The sequence below is a fragment of the Elaeis guineensis genome, chromosome 3 (assembly GCF_000442705.2).
Source record: "Elaeis guineensis isolate ETL-2024a chromosome 3, EG11, whole genome shotgun sequence".
Classification (NCBI taxonomy): domain Eukaryota; kingdom Viridiplantae; phylum Streptophyta; class Magnoliopsida; order Arecales; family Arecaceae; genus Elaeis; species Elaeis guineensis.
In genome coordinates this window covers 17,946,392-17,968,830 of record NC_025995.2, presented here as the reverse complement: position 1 = coordinate 17,968,830, position 22,439 = coordinate 17,946,392, and the positions used below count along the sequence as shown (strand labels likewise).

Here is a 22,439-nt window from a genome sequence, read left to right as displayed (position 1 = left end):
ATTTCTGTCAAATCCTTATCTCTTAAGTGATTTTAATTAAATAAAGTTATTTAATCAAATTGACTTCTAATCATCAAATATCATATTGATCTCTACTTCGGCTCTTGTCGGATATTATTAGATTTGATCATCTGCAATCTCTACTAAACCATTTGTATCCTAATCTAATCATGATCAGATAAAATCACCTTAATTGGACTAATCAGAACATCAGATACTACCGCTCTACCAGCCCTATGATGGTGTTGAAATATAGGATTTTTATTCTTCAAATATCAATGGTTAAATTTTGACAAAAATATGATTTTGAATTAGTTTCGAAGGGCTCTCTCAAAATTGGTTGAATCTATCCGTTCATTATTTCTACAAAGTTAAGTAATGAACAATCTTTTCAAGATATTTTACTTAAATAATTTTAGTTTGAAAGCAAATAATTGGTTTTTGATTTTTGTATAAGTTATAAAACTATAATTTAATACAGAGTAGTTTGCAAATTTGAGACTTTTGGAATATTATGGCTTATTGATTTGTTACAAATATACATATGTTGACTGAAATTATGATATATATGTTATCTTGCATAAGTATTTTTGTATGCATCAAATTTAAGCTTCTATCTAACTATATTTAGTGGATCCTACCAATGAGGGTTACACATTTATTCAGTAGATCTTATCGATGGGGGTTATGCATTTGTTCAATAAACCTTGTCAATTGAAGTTATGCACTGATTCACTAGATCTTATCAATATGGATTGTGTATTAATTAGTGGATCTTGCCTATGGGGTTATGCATTATTGTTCTAGACCTTGTCAATAAAGGTTATCCATTGGCACTGTAATTATTATTGAGCTCATTATTTTTATTCTAGCCCCACCACAGGATATAAGTGTGGTCATATTGGATGATGAGTCGAATGAATTTATTTCAAATCAGATCATTGAATATATATATATATATATATATATATATATATATATATATATATATCTGTGTGTGTATGTATATGTAAATATATATATATATGTATATGTAAATTATATTTGAAATAATTTAATTGTATAAACTATGTTCTTATATTCATTCATAGGATTTATTTTTAAATATTATATATTATGATAATATCTAAAATATCTAGTTAAGATATTTATTACTTACTGAGCTATCGAGCTCATTATCTCTTCTTTTCTTTCAGATTCAGATATTTAATTATAGACATAGGTATGGCATTTTTTTTTTGGTAAGGATGTGGATATTGCTTGAAAGTGACATTAGAAACAAGATTTGGCAATATCAACATAGTTGGATTAGATCTATTATTTTTTTGAATTTTTAATTGAGATTGATTTGATGTAAGACTTTTGAATTTGGTTGTCAATTGGATTGGTTAATTAATTAAATTTTGATTTTAAATTATTTAAATTAATTTATTGTGATGTATTGATATTATGTTTGGAATGTTTTGTATACTTATGAAGAGAGTTCTCTATAAGTATGCAGCGGTAGCCATAACCCCTAACTCATAATCTCATATCGAGGGCATAACATGTTATATGAGCAGGCTAAGTCTCAAGTTTCAGATCGAACTTGAGCTCAAGTATAATTTAATTAATATTTGAATCAAGTCGAGTCAATCTTGAATATTATTTTTTTCAATGAAGTCAGGCTTGAGCTTGAGATAATAAAACTTGAGCGATCTCAAGTCAAGTTTTGAATCCAAGTACTTTTGAATCGAATTAATTTTAAGCCTCTAGCTACTTGATTTGCCTCGACTCGATTTCACCCATAGAGAAGGACTTCATAGAGTTAAAATTCTCTAGATCCTCTTTAATTTATACTTAAGCCATCAGTTCTCCAATCATGACCCTCAATGATTTGCATGGTGACCATCCCACCAATCATGAATGGTCATTGATGTGGCCTAAAAATTCAACTTGTGTATCCAACACGGTATGCAGAAAATCAATTTCAAACAAATTTCAATTCTGGCTAGATTAAGAGGAATGGGTACAAATCCGCCCAACAAGGATGGTTATAGCCCATCCCTTGAATCCTGCCTCTAATTGTAATAGAATCACAAGTTCTCTTCTATATAAATAGGGCTAAGAGATCCCAAATACAACAAATCATAGTTCATCTACCAACTCACATTGTCATTCTACTCTTCTTTCGTATAGGTCAAAGCTCTTACATACTCTCCTAGTGGAAAGACCATGAAGCTAACCTCAGGCCATATTAGCTTTTAAGCCGATCTTAGAGGACCACAATCGACAAGCTGAACTCTTACAAGTTGATGAGCTCATCTTCCTCAAGTGGATGAACTACCTCCTACATGTCAACAAGCTGACCTCCTACAAGTCAACAAGCTAGCTGCTGGGAAGCCAAAATGGTAGTCTTCTATTCAGACTCTATTATGAAGAATCCCATCTTAGTGCAACAACAACTCCTCCTCTATAAAAAGGGGTCCGGGGCACCAAGTATGCAGATCAAATTATTCTCCCTCATACTTTCTTCTCCCACAAGTCTCTCATTCTCTTACTATTGTGAATTTCCTACTCGTTCCCACTCTAAATATTTTCTCTTTGACTTAAGCATCAGAGAACTCGATTGGAGCAGATCCAACAAGTCCTCTAATCCTTTATTGTCCTACAAATCGATGAAAGCACTCCACATCAATAATCTGGAGATTAGTAGCAACAATCATGATTAGAGAACCGGATCTCTCCAATTCAAGTCTAAACTAGAAAGGACTTGAACTTCTTTAACTAACTAAATATGTTAAAAGCTAATATCCTATTTTGATATACTAATAAAACAAAAAAAAGTGCCCTAAACTAAACTAAATAATTTATCATATTTTCAAATATTTCTTTTATTATTGGTCAAGTCCATAATTATTTATTTTGAGCAAATGCCATTAACTAGATCTACCTTGACCTCTTTGCTTCTTTTTCCTTCTAGGATTTGATGAAGTTCTATTTTCCAAATTTTCATGTTTGTTGTCTAGATGTAGCAACCCATAGGAGGGGTGAATTAAGTTTCAAAAACTTTTACAAACTTAAATAATTACATGCAAAAGAACTACTTAATTATATCTTCAAGCCTGTTGGATAAGTTTTCCAAGGGAAGACAGTTAGAATACATCTAAAGTAAGGCCATCAATTTTAATATACCTAATGGTTTAGTAGATTTTCGAAGATTAAGATTGGTTGAGTGAAGGCAGCAAGCAGGTCGAAGGAGGACCTATTACGGTGTGTTACATAAGGAAGTTTTAGTAGAAGTGTATGTAAAGTATGCAAGTAGTACAATGTAAAGTATATGCAAAGTATGCAAGTAATATAAACAAGATGCAAGAAGTAAAATCAATAATATATACAAATACCATAAATTTATAGTAATTCAGTGCTAAATCTAGTACCTACATCTACTCCTAAGTCTTCCTATTGAAATTTACTGTAACCCTCTGGATTGAAATATGATTATTTTAATTGGGCTCACAATCAATCCAATCGATTATTTAGTAGGCTCATAACCAACTCAAATGATTTTATATAGAAAATTAGTCAAAATATTTTTAACTAAGTCACAGTTAATACAACATCCAATTATCAGCTTGAACTAGCCAAATCCCACAAGTTCTATCTCAAAAAACTTATAAAGAAATAAAAGAATATAAGAGAATAACAAACTGATGAGCAAACACTCCTTTATAAGCAAAATACAAAAAGATCTCTTTGGAGCACATGAAGTCAAGGTGGATTGCTCATTGAAGCTTGACTTTTTCTCTTACATAAATGGGAGGCCTTTCAATGATTGGTATGGATATTCTCTTGATACCTTACTCAATTTAACTTCTCTTACTTTAACTTGCTCAAAGATATTTAATGCTCTCACTAAAAATTTATGTTTTTCTTTTTTCTTTCCTCTCCAATCACTTTTTCAATTGATTGCATATCTTAAGACTTGTTTAGTTGATGAGAAGAACTTTTCTTCTCAAATTTAATTTTTTAGGAAGTAACTTCTTGAGAAGATACTTTCTAAAAATATAATTTTAGTATATTTGATTGTCAAGAATAAGTGATTTATTTTAGAATGACTTATATTTGGTTGAGCATCACTTTCTTAAAAAAATTATGTAATATAATCATTATATCTTTAATAAATATAAAACATATTTTTGTCCAAATTGTATAAATAATAATATTATATTATATTAATATAATATTATAATATTATATTATAATAATTTATTATATTAATATAATAATATATAGATATTAATATAATATTAATATTTTTAATATAATAAATTTATTAATATAGATATAAATATAATATTAAATATAAGACTATATCTTTTTGCTCTCAAACTTTGTATAAATAATAAGATTATATTATATTAATATTAATATAATAATATTATATTATATTATAATATTAGATTATAATATTTTATTATATTAATATAATACTAATATATAGATATCAATATAATATTAATATTTTAATATAATAAATTTATTAATATAGATATAAATATAATATAAATATATTAATATAAATATTATATTAATATTAACAAAATATTATATTAGTATAAATATCAAAATAATATTAGTATATTATAAATATGATAATATATATTAAAATAAATATTATATTATTTTAATATTTATTTAATATTAAGATAATATTGATATAATATTATATAAATTATGCAAGAAGGAGAAAATAGAGACTTGGTATATATCACTATTTAATATTTTATTTTAACCATCCATTGCTATTTTTAAAATTTTACTCGTAGATCTTAAAAGAATATTCTTGAAAAAAAAAAAGAGTCATCAATTTTTATCTAGTGAGAAATTTTAAAATATACCTCTCCTATGGATTTTCACTTTTCATGAAATATGAAAGTATCTTTTCATGAAAAAAACTTTTTTATTCTCTTTCCTCTTAGAACTCCAACTAAATAAGAGACTTCTCTCTACTTTTAGGAATTGCCTTTTTCTCTCCACTTCTCATGAACCAAATAAGTCCTTAAATGCACTTAAATTTTATTGAAAAAAGTATATTAGTAATTGAAGAGGTCAAATTAGCCATTAAAAGTGAGATTTGCTCACTGTAACTAGTCGTTTAACTATTAATCATTTAAGAGACGACTTACAGTCTGTTAGGGTCAACTTGTAGTTAACTTGGGATTGACTCGAAGACTATTCAATTTTGACATCTCTCTATCTATTACTTGAGATCATTACAAGTCGACTCGTCATTAACTTAGGGCCGACTTGCAGTCGACTTGAGTTAGCTCCTAAAAATTTGAGCTTGACTCCTGAAATGTTTGAAATTGCTATCTTCTATTTTTGGCCTATGGTTTTTGGGGTCGATTTTTTTTCACCTAAGATCACTCCATTGAAAAATTTTTATAATTTTTTAAATATTTCTTTAACTTTAGAATTTATTCTTCTAGACTTCTGCATACTTTTCTAAATATTTAAGCTCATTGTGCTCTATATAAAATAAATTTTTAAAAACACATAATCATTAATATCATACTCAAATATTTTGTACTTATCAAAATCAATCTTTGGATTAACAATCTCCTCCTTTTTTATGATAACAAAATATCTAAAATAAAGCAAGTGTATTTCTAATATTTATGCATAATTAATATTAATGAACAAGTAAATGCATTGAGATTAAACGTCACGAATACCTAATAAAATATTCATAATATGCTCAAGCCAACTTCTATTTAATTAAGTATATAATCATTTATGTTTAAAGCATATACTAAACTTTATATTTAATTAAACATATACTCAATTATGTATAAATTATTTGCTCAACTTATCCTCTCTCCTTTTTTGATGGCATCAAAGTTTACATATTAATATTCAGAGAATGCCAAGAAAATTGAAGCAAGATCAAGTTTGTCCCATCAAATTTTAAATCGGTTAGAGAGCTTAAGGATATAAGCATGAAAGATCAAACGTAGAGCATTTATTTATTTCAAAAATGATGTATCAAATACTTTGGATTCAAGAGCTAATTTTCTTTAAAAAATTCAGACTTGATTACTATAACTATACTTAGCTAGCTCTCTCTCCTTTTCATTAAATTAGAGGTACTCAAGATGAATTGTATGGGTGTTGAAAATTTCAAATAGAATAACTATAATTTGATTTATGATATGATAAACATGAAAATAATAGTAATTAAAAATAAACATTCAAGTATATGATGTATCAAGCAGTCAAGCAAATAGTAAGCTTTAAATTTTACAAAATATATCAAAGCAACTTTCAAATTTAAATTTCATATGCAACTTGTTGGAGAGAATCACTTTTCATAAGAATCACCAATCACTAAGCACTTAAGACTTCTTTCTCCCCGTTCCATCCCTCCTAAAGTTTTAGGATTTTATGAATATTTTCCAATAAATTTTCAGTTTTAATGATTTGAGATAAGTATTTTCTATGCATTTTAGCTCAACTTGATTTAGCTTTGTTTATTGCAAGTTAAGTCATTAAGAGTACCATGATATGCTAAAGCAGCAAAATATGGAGATATGTATTTCAAAGTATAAGAATATATTGGTTTCATGAATATCAAAAATTTAACAAAAATGAAGTAGAAACCAATTATGGGGCCAATATTAAATGGTGTCAGCATGTATCAAGGCTTGTATCAAAGTATAATAATTACAAAATTTGAGCATGTAAGAGCATATAAAAGTCATCATAGAAAGAATCATTAAAATCAATCCATTCTACCACTACTTTAGTTCTAACTAATTTATAAATTCAGAATCATTCAATTCTTTTATAAGAAACTATTTTGCTCCAATTATGTTTCTTTCAAATAAGCATAGTTATGATCCAATTTCCAGCATACTCAATGATTTTAAGTTTAAAACAAAATACCCTAATATTAATTTATTTTTCATTAAGAAATCAAGTTTTGGTTTTGGGTATCCAAATTTTCTTAAATGTATGTGACCAATGATTGTCATCTCCTTAGGATTTCTTTAGTAAGGTATTGCCAATTTTTCTATTGTTGCGATCAAAGCTTTGTATTCTAACCTATTACAACAAGTTAATGTTGAAAAATATTCAGATGATGTTTTAATAAATGTGGTCTTCAAAATTTTTTATTTTCTTAAAGAATTATATCCAAGTCTATCTTTATTGAAAATAGATCTTTGATCATTAAAATTGTTTATAGTTTTTCAAAACTTAAGGTGAATTTGTCTACTATTGGTTTCAATTTTTCAATCTCTTTCTTAAGTTTAGAGTTTTCATCAATTAAAAGTTTCTTTTCTTTAAGAAAGTTTTTCTTTCCTTGCTAAAATTTATCTTTTTCTTCAGCTAGAGATTGCTTAGGGTGCATTTGGTTACACTTTTTGATTTTTGATTTTTCTTTTCTCAAAAGTATTTTTTATTTTTTTTATTTTTGCTACAGAACAAAAACAAAAAAGTAAAAAGTATGTTTGGTAATATTTTGGATGTTCATTTTGCACATAATCCGTTATCATTGCACTCCAGGAAACATCATTCCTTTCGGCCATCCGATCAAAGAATTCTCTCGCTCTATCCACTAGATCATGAGCACAGTGCACGCTAATAAGACTGGTCCAGCACACTATATTTCTGTTAGTGCTTTCATTGAACACCTGAGAAGCGAACTCCAGGCCACCCAAATGAGAATAACATCTGATTAGAGAGCACGTTACAAACATGTCGAGATTGAACCCAAATTTAACAATCTGCCTGGGAGTTGGGAAAGACAAGAGGCGAGCGCAAGCCTTAATGGCAAAGGAAAATGGATGCCATCGACCTGAAGTCGAGCAGTGGGGATGACACTGGCGAAGAAGGGTACCGAAAGTTCGACAGCCTCCGATGGGAGGACTTTGAGAGCCGAGAGCGATATCGAAGCTCCGTCGATCAACGGTGCTCTGGCAGTGTTGAAGCTCCTACCAATGGTGATCCTGGCACTGACGACAATGCTGGAAAATGAGGATAAGGAGGTGGTACTTGATCATCAGGTCAATAAATGGACCAGAGATGGTGGCGTCCACTCGGATCAACGGCGGCAATGATAGCGGGGGGAAGAGAGGCGACGGTGCCAGTGAGTGGGGGTGTCCACCTCCGCTCTTCAACTGCGAATGTTTCGACTGCTACACTAGCTTCTAATCCCACTGGGACTGCTCTCCTAATAGGGAGCTCATCCACCATTCCATCGAGCCTTCGAGGAGCACTTGGCTAGCTCCGAGAGCAAGGGCGGAGAAGGGGTGGGAGGGAGGAGGGGGAGGTGGCGAGCGTCGAGGCGAGTCGGGATAAGTCAAAAGAAGCAAAAGCAAATTTTAAAAAGCAAAAAAAATTACTTTCCACAAAAAGCAATTATTTTTGCTTTTTTTATTTTTATTTTTTACTTTATGTGGTGTTATCAAATATTGCTTTTTGATTTTTGCTTTTCAAAATCAAAAAGCAAAAAAAGTACTTTTTTTGTGGTTAACCAAATGCATCCTTAATCTTTCTAACTCTTTATTTTTTGTCCTAATCTTTTTAAATCATCAAATTGACTTATAAAAAACTTTTTATAACTCATCAAACATAAAATCAGAATAGTTTTCAGAGTATATCTTATCTTCTTGTACCATAAAGCACAAGCTATTTACCTTTCTCTCCTCTTTCTTACAACTAAAATCTTTGCTATCACTCTAAGTTTTATTCTTTCTTTTCTTACTTAGCTCTCCCTTTCCTGAAGCTTTGTTTCTTCCTTCTTGCTTCTTCTTCTTTTTCATCTTCAGAAAGCTTTTAAATTTTTTAATGATTAATAATAAGTCTTCATCTTCATCACCAGATTCTTTGATTTTTTGCTATCTTCCTGATTTAAAGACTTGAATGCTAACATTTTTTTCCCTCTTATTATTATCTTTTCTTCTTGATTCATTAAAGTCAGCTTATGGGTCATGAAGGAACCCAAGAATTCCTCTAAAAATAGTTGATTTAGATTCTTTACTTCTTGAATAACCATCACCTTTGTTTCCCAAGATCTGGTTAAAGATCTAAGGATTTCTCTTATAAGATCAGCATTAGTATATGATTTTCCTAATAATGTTAGATTATTAAATATGTTTGTCAAGTTTAAAAATACTTCAAAAAGAGATTCATATGATTCCATTTTAAATATTTCAAACTTTTGTACTAGCATACTAATTTTTGATTCTTTTATTTTATTAGTGCCTTCATGAATTCCAAATTTTTTAATAGAAGAGTGTGCACATATTCTAATAAATTCATTTTCATCAATAACATAATAAAGTATATTCATCATTTTTGCATTCAATTAAGCTAATTTCTTTTCTTGATTATTTCATTGATTTTTATGCTTAGGAACTTGAACTCTATTTATAATTTTAGGGGGTGTGTAGACCATATGCTATAAATAAATCATGCTAGTGTGCTTGAATAAAAATTTTCACTCTAGCCTTCCAATAAATATAAGCAAATCCACTAAAAAAGATGGTCTTACAAGGGAGTGTCCATCAAAAGATATTTCAAGATGGCCATTGATCTGGAGCTTTAGATGGTCAAATTTACAAAAGATAAAAAAAAAGTTATCTACTCTGATACTAATTATTGCTCAGATATAGCAACCCAGAAGAGGATAAACTGAGTTTTTAAAAAATTTTACGAACTTAAATAATTATGTACTCAAGAACTACTTAATTAAGTAAATGTAAAGTATATGCAAAGTATGAAAGCAGTATAAAGAGGTAATACACATAAATGCCATAAATTTATAATGGTTCGATCCCAAAACCAACATGTATATCCGCTCCCCAAGTCTCCCTATTTAGGAATTTCATATAAATCTTTTGATTATAGTATGATTTTTTAATTAGGCTCCCAATCAACCTAATATTTTAGTATACTCACAGCCAATTCAATTAATTTCATATAGAAAATCAGTCAAAACCTTTGTCAACTAAGTCACCCCTAGATTTAGTTAATACAATATCTAATTATGGGCTTGGACCATCCAATCCCACAAATTTTTATCCTAAGAAACTTGCAAACAATCAAAAGAATGTAAGAAAATAGCAAACCAATGAGCAAACACTCCTTTATGAACAAAATAGAAAAGACGTCTTTGATGCAAGTTAGGTGGATTGCTCACTAAAGCATTGACTTCTTCTCCTTGATAAATGAGAGGCTTTCAATGATTAATGTGGATGTTCTCTTGAAAGCTTACTTAATTAAAATACTTAATTCCTCTTACTTTGACTTGCTAGAGGATATATAATACTCTTACTAAAAACTTATATTTTTCTCTTTTTTTTTTCTCTTAGATCTTTTTTAATTGATTTTATGTCTTAAATATACTTAAATATAGTTAGAAAAAGTGTACTAGTTATTGAAGAGCCAAACTAGCCATTGAAAATGAGATTTGCCCATTAAAACTTACAAAAAAAAAAAAATCATTAGCCTGTCAGGTGCCCAAGGGTCAACTCACAACCTGTTGGGGTCAACTCATAATTAACTTGAGGTCGACTTGAGATAACTTGAGGTCAAATCAAAAATTATTCAATTTTGGTATCTCTTAATCTATTGCTTGAGATTATTCACTAGTCGATTCATAATTAACTTGGGATCGACTTGTAGTCTATTTGGATCAACTTCTGAAAGCTTGAGGTTAACTCCTGAAATATCTGAAAATTGCTTTATTCTTTTTTAGCCCGTGGCTTTCTAGGATCGACTCTTCTTCACCTAAGTTGACTTCTCTGCGAAAAATCTTTCAAAAAATTTTAAATACTTCTTCAACTTTGAAATTTATTCTTCTAAATCTCTCCATGCTTCTCTAAATGTTCAAACTCCTTATGCTCTCAACAAATCAAATTAATTACTCCAAAAATATATAATCATTAGTATCGTACTCAAATATATTGTGCTCATCAAAATCAATCCTTAGCTCAATAATATTAATTTTTTTATTTTCAAGAAATATATAATTATTGATGCCCAACAAGTAATCCTTTATTTTGTTTGAAAATTGTAAGGATATTTTTAGTACTCTCCAGTATGGTAATTTGAAAAGCCATGAAACTATTAGTACACATCTTCATAACATGTCATTTAGAAAGAAAAAGAATATCTAACTTTTTCTTTTTAGGCATTAGTAGTTTATGATTATCTAATAATTGAATAAACTTTCCAATGATTTAGTGATCAAAAATTTGTTCCACATTACCCTTTTTTCTGATGGATGATCAATTTTAAAATAAAAATAAATTTCCAAAGTATTAGAATCTTAATTAACAAGTGATATGCTAAATCTTTGCGTTGTATTAAGCTGTTGCATATAAATGTATTTTGAGCTACTACCATGGTTACATCGATTGAACATGAGGAACATGGTAACATACCTGAAGATAAAAATTTCTTGTGATATTCTTCTTTCATGCTCATCTATGATATCACTGAATCCATTTTTTCAAAAAGTTCCTTCCAAGTTCAATATCTAACAAATGTTATGCTGCTTTGACAAGATCTTTCTCTAATACTAAAAGATGACATCTATATATCTATATCTTAAATTGAACCACAAATTCTATTACCGTTTCCTTTGGTTGATGTCGCAATATTGACATATCAACAATAGAAAATATCAAGTTTAGTTTTGAAGAACAATTATTAAAGTTGCTCTTTCACTTACCTATCTACTAATAGAATTTGGGATGAACTAATGTATCATGTCAAATATTGTCTTTGGTTGTGAATTTAGAAGCAAAAATAATTTTAATTAATCAGTATTTCCTACTTTACCACATTGAACTTGGAATTGAACATGGTATAACCATGTTATTGAGCATATGAAAAGATGCCAAATCTTGTTAGATTGGTGAATTTTGAAAGAATATATGATTTTCTATTCCTTTTGTTCCTCTGTTTCCTCTATTGTTATAGTTCATTTTCATTTCCTTAATGGATTTAGCATCCCTACTATATACTTATAATCAATTAATTATCACTTGTAACCTACATAAGCAATTATCATGGGCATGCTACATTTTATTGTCTAACGTATGATGGTATTGATGATTCTTAGTCTATCAATGGATATGAATCAAACATATGAGCCTCTTCGGCCCCCTCCTCCATCCATCTTATTCTATATCTTTATATTTATTTAAAAATCTTATGAGATGTTGATTTTCACTTTTTGTGTTAAATGATGATTTTTATTAGTCAATTAGCTTATATTGTAATTAAATATAGCATATCATTGATATTTTGTGAAGCTATCTGTAATAGAAAGCAAAATTAGAAATAATTTGATGTAATGTGTCATCATACAGTAGCGTAATTTTCATATCCAAAGACATGTAGGACAGGATATACGGTGTCCAAAATTTTCACTAAGATACCTACAAGATTATCCTTTTTTAAACAGTTTTATTAAGTCCTAACTGGTAGAGCCTCCGCAGTCCATTATGCCGAAATTCAGAATGGGAAATTGCAACGGTACAATATGCGGAACAATTTTGTTCCTTTATCGTTGGTCAACAAGGTTTGCCTTCACTCCGGAGTGTTCTTGGTATTAGCCTTTCTATTTTTCCTTTCTTTGGCTAGAAAAATAAGAAAAGTTCGGAGCTCTAAACCAGGAATACAAATGAATAACTCCTATTCTAATTTTTGATTAGAGAAAATTCTATTTTCATTCTAATTCTTAAAAATCTCCTAATATTCAAAGGTCATTTTGTTTTGGACCTAAATTCCTGTAGCGAGCTAAACACATTGAGGATATGATCATTATGATTTCTATTCCAATTTATTTTGATTCCCATTGCAAACCAAACACACCCTAAATCTATGTAACTTAATAAATTCAAAAATTAAAACATAAAGCATGTCTAGCTCACTATCAGGAAACTGCAAGTGGTTGTGTTTTGGCTGCTTTTCAGCAGCCATCTCAAAAGACATTCAAGAAAAAATGTAATTTTACTTTATGATCTCGTTTTCATTATGGGCTTTCAAAATAATGCGGTTTAATTGACCTTGCAGGTCTTTTGCATGGAGTAAGGAGCCTGATAATTCCTGATTGTTTGTTTCCGACATCAAGATTGGATTCTCTGGCTCTCCTGTGAGCAAAAAACTGGAATACAATTCTATCAAGAAATAACTGTGCCTCCTGAAATGAAAATTTTCCATCTGGACGGTTGCATTAGTTTCACCGTGGTATTCAGGGGAAAAAAAATGATCAAAGCAATCAATTATATCTCCATTCAAAGCTATATATATGCTGTTGCTGAAAGCTCAAGCCTCATTATTCAATATGGTGAACCTCTGTAGTGAATGAAAGAATCCCACAATGAAGAAAAATGACAGAGAAAAACCAAAAATTGCACTTCTCTTATATATTATCGAGCACGAAATTTGAATGTTTTGCATTTCTTTGTTTATTGCACCAAAGATTTACTTCCTTCCAACTCGAAAAAGTGAAGAAAAATAGACAGAAACTTGAAAGATGAAACTGTGTAGAAAAGATAACCAAGACTCATGCATATATTCTTGCACAAGATCCAACCAGGATGATGGCTGCCATTACCAATTGGATTACCATATACTATAATCATATTGCTGTAATTCAACAAAATGCCAAAATTATGTAGCGCTCTGTGGAAACGACTAGAAAGAAGGATTTATCATTATTTTGTTCTAGCAAAGTCCAAATCCTTGTAAGAATTATATCATTAATCCGAAATGCCTGTTGATTACTCATTAGTGCATGCATAGAATGGTGTTCTTACTCCCCAATGGTATGGCAAATGGGGGAGGCAAGCCCTGATTTCTCAATCATCCTCCCAATTTGCTGCACCAAAGATTAGTCAATCAATAAACTCCCAAATGGAGGAGACAAGTGCTCTCGGTGTTTAATGCATGTCACATGCAAGCTCTGATTACATTTGTATAGTGTTCCACAACCTTCAAGCACTACTCTTTGTTCTCCTACACTGAACAGAGTCAGTATCATCTTACAGAGAGATGTAGAATGTATAATCATGCAGTGCATGACAAGAGAGGATATGAACAGCGGCACAGCAATTGAATGATGAAAGAACCAAAGCAATAAAAAAATAATAAAAATATAAAACCATTGAATTGACAAAAATAAGTTGATTCAATGGAAGCCTTTGTATTTCGTGGTTAGGCATGGCATGAGATGTCTAAGAAAAGAGTAGGTTTGGAGGTATAGAAGGTTAAGATACTAAAAAATAATGCAACAAGGTCAAAATTACTAGAATGGTTGCGACTGTTCAATGGAGATACCATTCATATGGTCGAACAGTTTAGCCAGATTAATTTGCAGCACAGCATTGTATAAATTTACAAGCAAATGCAAGCTGACACCAAAAATGAACTGCCAAGAACTGAAATGTATTGCCAGTGCAGTCAAGTCCAGATATCAACCCATAAATTTACAAGTAGGCTAAGTTCATCAAAACATACAGCATCTTATCACATAACTGCCAGCTTCTGTCTAACATAAAGACCCTAAGCTATCATAAACAGGACCATTAATGCCAACTAATCATATAGGTCCAAGGAAATCACCTGCTAAAGTTGCTAGCAACTGAAATTGCCTATCATATTCCAGCCATTTGAAGCCAAGAACCTTGAACCGCACAATGGTGTCCTTCTCCAGCTTCGAGTGCTTATCATTGAGAAACACTGGGTTCTCCCCAGCAACATAATGGTAGTCCTTCATCATCTTCTCCGGCAGAAATATACTTTCCATTGGTCCAGATTTCAGAAAGATGCCGTGTTTCAGAATTTTCTCCACCGAACCTTGTAAGATCTCACCCTTGGCGGGTTTCTGGGTGAGGCAGCTGAATGTCACAGGGAAAAGAACATCACCTGTGAGACCTCGGACCTTCCCTTCACCAATTGAGTTCAGGGAAGTCACTGCAACATAATAGCCATGCTCCTTGGATGCCTTTCTGCTTGCAAATTCCTCCATAAGGCGTACAATAATCGCTTTCTGGAGCAGAAGCCCTTTTGCATCCAGCTCAGTGGGAGAAATCAAAACATTCCATTGCATTTCGACCTCAAAAAATACCATGTTTTGATCTACCAGAACACAATAAAGAAAAATATGAGATTTAATTTCACAACATTTATTGGAATCACTTCATATATATACACACACACATAGGGAAAAGGCTTGTGGCCGCCGGATAAGGGAGAGCAGCCAAGAGATCCACCGCAAAAGGAATGGGTCAGGTACTCGCAAAATTTGCCCTCTCCATATCTGAACCCGTTTAAAATCTTACTACCCGAACCCATCCGAAACCTGATTACAAGAGTATCCAAAAAATCTCAAGAAGTGTTAAGCCCACCAGAACCCGGCTGATCAAACCAAATCCATCCAATCAATTCAAATATCATATAAAATTAAAATCTAAAAGCAGTAATTTATTATGGATTATCAACACAATGAATCCAAAAAAATAATGCTTCAATTCCCAGAAAAATAATAATATGAACATGATAAATTCCTTTAAGGAACAAAAAAATAAATACCAAATAGCTAGTGAAAGAAAATGAAACAGAAAACCTGGCCGAAACGCTTCAGGTGCAGTGCAAACAGAAGAACAACAAATGATATTTCTCTTGAACATCCTTTCAAAATAATTAGATTAATGTTCAGGAAGGAAGGAAAAGAACAGGTCAAACCATGAGCCTTGAGTCTTTGTCTCTCTCATTCTGTCAAACTACCATGACACGCATTTGGCCCTTGGAGTTGAATAGGGTGAGAAAGGCCTTGTTCATGCATCCACATTATAGTTCAGAACCATGGATTTGGTATCATTATCATGAGAACAACAGAACTCTAAAAATTAAAAATTTTATAGCCGAAGAAGAATCATTTCAATCAAAAATCCCCAAAACCCACAAAATATCATGCTTCTACCACGATTAAGCTCTCAAAACCTCAAGGGACCAACTCACGCCGCACAACTCGCACAAAATCTCATACGCTCGAGAGAAAACCCCAGTTGGAACCTAAGAAACCCCTCCGATCTCCCTCAGGTGCTCTCCTCCTCTACAGATCTCCGAAAAAGAGAATAAATGAAAAGAAAAGGAAGCGAAAAGAATAAAAACCCCAGTTGGTACCTAAGAAACCCCTCCGATCTCCCTCAGGTGCTCTCCTCCTCCACAAATCTCCGAAAAAGAGAATGAAATGAAATGAAAAGAAAGCGAAAAGAATAAAAGGTCCAACCTTTTAATTTTTTCCGTCCCTCCTTTGTTTTCGTGGATTTTTCCGACGCTTTCCCCGTGTATTTCCTCTGACTTTTCCGCCCTAGTCTCAATCGGGTGGGAGGATGGGAGCAGCGGCCAAATAAGGAAGCTTAGATGATGGCTAGGGTTTTGTCTTAATATCTATTGATAAGAGATTAGAGGTACAAGTACATTATCAACCAACTTGAAAGTGGATACTAACTGTATTATATTGGTTTGGGTAGCGGTGGGACTATCTAAACATTTGGAGTTTGAATCCTCTCCACATTTTATTATATACTAACTTAGAATTCGATACGGTACATGATATATATTTATTTTTTTAAATAATATTTTTATAAATTAAAAATTAATATAAAATATCTAAATAATATAATAATAAAAAATAATATAATTATTTGTTTTATCGATAAAAAAATTATTTTTTGAATCAATATTTTCAGTATCAATTGTTCCGGAATCTTTATCATTAAGCAGAACATGATCATCTATTTGAATCTCATGAACAATAAAAATAATATATATTTTTTATTATTTTATTAAATTTTCAGTCATCATTAAAGACTTACTTTAGAGAAAAGGTATAATCAATCGTCAATCGACACAATCATTGATAAGATTGAGAGACGGAGAAGATGGAAGGAAAGAGAACATAAGAAGTAGAGTGGAGGAAAGGAAGAAAAAATAGTACGTTAAAAGCGAGGGAGACTACCGATCATTTTAGATATAAACATATCGGAAGAAGATAGTATTTTCTTAAAAAAATCAAATTAAGAAAACTACAAAAAAAAAAAAAAAGAAGATAGTATTTTCTTAAAAAAATCAAATTAAGAAAACTACAAAAAAAAAAAAAATTGAGAATTTTTCTTAGAAAGTCAACTACATGTCCCAAAAAGAGCTCTTTTCCAAACTAATATTAAAAAAAAAATTATTTATAAAAATAATTCAAAATCTAACTTTTTTATCAAAGTAATGTAAAAGAGAAAAACGTCATTTTGAATGGCGTTTTTTCTCCTTCCACGTCACCCCTTTTTTCCACGATAGCATCATCTCAAAAAAAAAAAAAAAATTGAAACGTCATTTAAAATGACATTTTTAAAAACATCATTTTGAATGGCGTTTTTACAAACGCCATTTAAAATGGCGTTTTTCATTTTTTCCACCAAAAAAAAAATCGAAAAAGAATGGAAATTTTTTTTTTAAAAAATTTTAAATTAACAAAAAATTTTAATTTTAATTTTGATTGAAATTTAAAATATAAAGATTTGAATTTATAATTCAAATAAAAAAATAATTTTAGATATTTTTTTTCAATTTTTTTTAAAAAATGTCTTAAAAAAATCTTAAAAAATTTAAAAATTTAAAATATCATAGAAAATAAAAAAAAAGAGAAAGAAATATGAAAGAAATAAAAATTTTAAATTTAATTGAAAAATATCATTTCAAATGCTTGTCAAAAAAATTTTAAAAAAATTAAAAAATAAAAAGTACCATTAAAAAATAAAAAATTTTAAAAAAATCAAAAATAATAAGAATTATAATTTAAAATTTAAAAAAAATAAAATTTTAAAGATTAATTGAAATAAAAATATTATTTCAAATTACTTTCTCAAATTAAAATTAATTTATTTAAAAAGAATTCGAAAAAAATAAAAAAAAATAGCCTAAAAAAATTTCATAAAAATAGAAAGAAACGTAAAAAAATAGAAAAATTATATAATTATAAATGTGACTTAAAAAAATTTAATTTGAATTAAATTTTGATAAAAAAATAAATGCATAAAAAAGTGAAAAAATGAGGAAAAATATGGAAAAAAAATTTGTAAATTAAACTTTAAAAAAATATTTTTTTTTAAATTATTGTAAAAAAATTATCTCAAGAAAAGAAAAAATATTGTAAAAAAATAAAAAAATACCCTAGAAAAGAAAAAAGGGAAAAAATAGAATTGAAAAAAAATAGAAATTATAATTCTAATTGAAAAATAAAATTTTTAATTTTTAATTTTAAAAAATAAAAGTTATAATTATAATTGAAATAAAAAATATCATTTTAAATAATTAAATTAATTTAAACATAATTGTTTAAAAAATATTTTAAGTAAAGGAAAAGAATACGTAATAGAATGCTAAAAAGATAAAAATGGAAGAAAACTGAAATTATAATTTCAAATGATAAAAATTTTAGAATAAATTTAAAAAAATATATCATAAAAAAAATAAATAAATAATAGTAATAAAATAGAAATTATAATTATAAATTAAAAAAAAAAATTTAATTTAAATTTAAATTAAAAATTATCATTTAAATTATTATTCTCATTATTTAATTAAATTTATTTATTAAAAGATCACAAAAAAATAATTAAAGAAATTAAAAAAACCAAAAAAAAATTCTCCTCCCCAAACCCCTTCTTCTCTCCTTCTCCCTTCTCCCTCTTCTCCTTCTCCCTTCTCCCTTCTCCTTTCTCCATCTTCTCCGGTGTCTCTCCGGCAGCACGGCGGTGAGCTGTCGGCAGCGGTGAGCTCTTTCCGCCTCTCTCTCCCTCTTCCTCTCTCTCTCTCCCTCTTCCCCTCTCTCTCTTTTCCCATTTCTCTCATGCCGGCGGCGGGCCGCGCGCCCCGACGGCGGGCCGCGCGCCCCGGCGGCGGGCCGCGCGCCCCGGCGGTGAGCCGCGCGCCCCGACGGCTGGCCTCGGCCCCCTCCTTTCCCTCTTCCTCTCTCCCTCTCTCTCTTCCTCTCTCTCTCCCTTTTCCTTGGTCGTCGGCCACAGACGGCCAGCGGTGGGCCGCGCGACCCGACGGCGGGCCCCGCACCCGGCAGTGGGCCCCGACCTCATCCTCTCCCTCTTCCTCTCTCTCTCTTCCTCTCTCTCTCCCTTCTCCTTGGCCGCCGGCCACAGACGGCCGGCGGCGGGCCGCGTGCCCCGACGGCGGGCCCCGCATCCCGACGGTGGGCCCCGGCCCCCTCCTTTCTCTCTCTTCCTCTCTCTCCCTTCTCCTTGGCCGCCGGCCACAGACGGCCGACGGCGGGCCGCGTGCCCCGACGATGGGCCCCGCATCCCAGCGGTGGGCCCCAGCCCCCTCCTTTCCCTCTTTCTCTCTCTCTCTCTTCCTCTCTCTCTCTCCCTTTTCCTTGGTCGTCGGCCACAGACGGCCGGCGGCAGGCCACACACCCCGACGGCGGGCCCCGACCCCATCCTCTCCCTCTTCCTCTCTCTCTCTTCCTCTCTCTCTCCCTTCTCCTTGGCCGCTGGCCACAGACGGCCGGCGACGGGCCGCGCGCCCCGACGGCGGGCCCCGTGTCCCGACGATGGGCCCCGGCCCCCTCCTCTCTCTCTTCCTCTCTCTCTCTTCTCCTTGGCCGCCGGCCACAAACGGCCGGCGATGGGCCGCACGCCCCGACAGCGGGCCCCGCGTCCCAGCGGTGGGCCTCGGCCCCCTCCTCTCTCTCTTCCTCTCTCTCTCTTCCTCTCTCTCTCTCCCTTCTCCTTGGCCGCCGGCCACAGACGGCCAGTGGCGGGTCGCGCACCCCGATGGCGGGCCCCGCATCCCGACGGTGGGCCCCAGCTCCCTCCTCTCTCTCTTCCTCTCTCTCTTCCTCTCCCTCTCCCTTCCTCTCTCTCTCCCTTCTCCTTGGCCGCCGGCCACAGACGGCCGGCGGTGGACTGCGCGCCCCGGCGGCCGGCCCCACATCCCGACGGTGGGCCCCGACCCCCTCCTCTCTCTTCCTCTCTCTCTCTTCCTCTCTCTCTCCCTTCTCCTTGGCCGCCGACCACAGACTGCCGGCGGCGGGCCTCGCACCCTGGGGGCGGGCCCCACATCCCGATGGTGGGCCTCGGCCCCCTCCTCTCCCTCTTCCTCACTCTCTCTCTTCCTCTCTCTCTCCCTTCTCCTTGGCCGCCGGCCACAGACGGTCGGCGGCGGACCGCGCGCCCCAGCGGTGGGCCCCGCGTGGCGATGGGATACGGCAGGTCCGACGTGATGGGCTGCGATGATGGTGGGGCCCACGGGCTCCGGCGGTCACTCTTTTTTTTTTATCTCATTAATTTTTTTTATTTTTATCTCATTAGATTCAGATGTATTTTAAATTTTTAAATATATTGCATTTCATGAAAACGTAGACCCGTCAATTGACCAATGTAGAATATTCTACGTTATCCGTATAAAATATATATTAAATATATATTTTTATACAGATATCATAAAATATATACATTGGTCAATTGATTGTCTAGTTTGGATAGTTTGAAAATTATATTTAATTCTATAGATAATTATATTATTCGAATGATATGCGGAGGGTTCGAGAAAAATTTCGGACAGTATTTTTCTTTAGTTCTTCTCACACATTTTGAGTCGTGTGGGGAGAACTAAGGAGAAATACTGTCGAAATTTCTTTCGGTCCTTTTTGCGTATCGTTTGATTAATATAATTAATCTATAGAATTAATGTAATTTTCGAATGGGATAGGATCTATCTGTACCTATTTATTGATGATATGATGCATGTATCATGTAAATCTTTTGAAATGATAAAATAATTAATAATATTAAATATTTTAATTTTGATTTTATTGTAGGTTTCTTTGAGAAAATGGCTAGTACTCGAGTTCGTGTATTATTGTATTATGATGGCATGATACAGAATGATCAAACTGGTGTGCAGTATAGTCACCCTGCAAATCGGATGATTAGAATATCTTCATCATTATCACGTCAAGAATTATTGGATCATTTATACAGCAGTATTCCTGTAGATTAAGAAAAATATGAAATAAAATTGAAATGGAGATCTCCTAATCTGTCGGGACAGTTAATACAGAGTAAATATATCTTGGTTCCAATTGATGATGATGAAGATGTCGAAGAAATGCTGACCTTTCCTTTGAAATATTCAGAATGTCGATTTTTAGAATTATATATTGAAAAAGAAGATGTACCAAGCTTTGGATACCATAGTTGGCTTTTAACTCAAGCGGATAATAATGTTGGGCCTTCCTCATCTTTCGTAACTCCTATGATACAAACCGATAGTGTTGAGACCGGTTTTGCAGAACAACATTCCACTACTGCCAGTCCTAGCTGTCCAATTATTCCAAGTGCTATGGTGACTTCTCCTGTATCTTCTGCTATGGTGACTTCTCCTTTGCTAGAAGTAGTGGTAAGTGCCGGAGACGACACTCATATAGGAAACGATGACTGGGTAGTCAGTGGAATAAATTCTGATAGTCTGGGTTTTGAGTCAGATGAAAATAGAGATGAAGACTGTTGGATGGATGAGGACAGTAGCAGTAATGATGATGATGATGAAGATGAGAATGATGATGAAGATGTTCAAGCTAATATTAATGTGGAAGAACCTCAACCTCACTTACACGAATCTTCATAATATTTTAATGATATAAATTTAGATGATGGTGGTTGTGTTAGTGCTGGTCGAAGATTGAATTCTGACAATCAGTTTTGGGACTCTTCGATGACTGAATTTTCTAAAGGTCTAATGTTTAAGAGTAAAGATTATATAAGGAGAGCTGTTGATCTTTATCACATTATGAAGCATCGGACATACAATGTAGTTCAGTCGCATTCGAAATTATGATCCGTACGATACGTATCATCAGATAATGTTCAGCATTGTAAATGAAGGCTTCGTGCTGCATTGTTGAAAAAACATTGATATTTTCAAATCACAAAATATGAGGGTCCTCACACTTGTTTGTTTACGGGATTGAGTCGAGACCACAAACATGTCAGTGGAAAGATGATTAGCACATTAGTCCGACATATTGTTGAGAAAGATCTCGGTGTTAAAGTTGAAGCTATTGTGGCAGCCGTTAATGATCAATTTCAATATACAATATCATACAAGAAAGCATGGTGTGGAAAGCAGAAGGCATTGGTTGATATTTATGGAGAATGGGAGCCGTCTTATGCTAAATTACCTTATTATATGGCTGCACTTCAACATGCAAATCCTGGTACAGTTATTTCATGGAATTTTTTTCAAGCTGTGAATTCCAATGTCCGAGTTTTAAATTATATTTTCTGGGCTTTCAAACCATCTATACAGGATTTTATGCACTGCCGTCCTGTAATCAGCATTGATGGCACGCACCTGTATGAAAAATT

At 32.8% G+C, this 22,439-nt stretch overlaps 1 protein-coding gene across 2 annotated transcripts; it reads right to left on the bottom strand.

Moving 5' to 3' along the window:
• Window positions 1–14,424: 14,424 nt before the first annotated feature.
• On the bottom strand, window positions 14,425–16,463 carry LOC105042169 (DNA-directed RNA polymerase V subunit 7). Of its 2 annotated transcripts, XM_019848974.3 has the most exons (3): window positions 15,745–16,463; window positions 15,220–15,361; window positions 14,425–15,138 (listed from the first exon to the last, which is right to left on the bottom strand). In XM_019848974.3, the coding sequence occupies exon 3, from the start codon at window positions 15,128–15,130 to the stop codon at window positions 14,600–14,602; it is 531 nt and encodes a 176-aa protein (XP_019704533.1). In that variant the 5' UTR covers window positions 15,131–15,138; window positions 15,220–15,361; window positions 15,745–16,463; the 3' UTR covers window positions 14,425–14,599. The 2 variants fall into 2 exon arrangements, with proteins under 2 accessions (XP_019704533.1, XP_073109788.1); XM_073253687.1 differs by lacking the exon at window positions 15,745–16,463 and having other exon boundaries at window positions 15,220–15,726.
• Window positions 16,464–22,439: the final 5,976 nt, after the last annotated feature.

Bases quoted from the DNA above. Each gene is read 5' to 3' on its own strand.
- LOC105042169 (XM_019848974.3), bottom strand. From the start codon at position 15,130: ATGGTATTTTTTGAGGTCGAAATGCAATGGAATGTTTTGATTTCTCCC.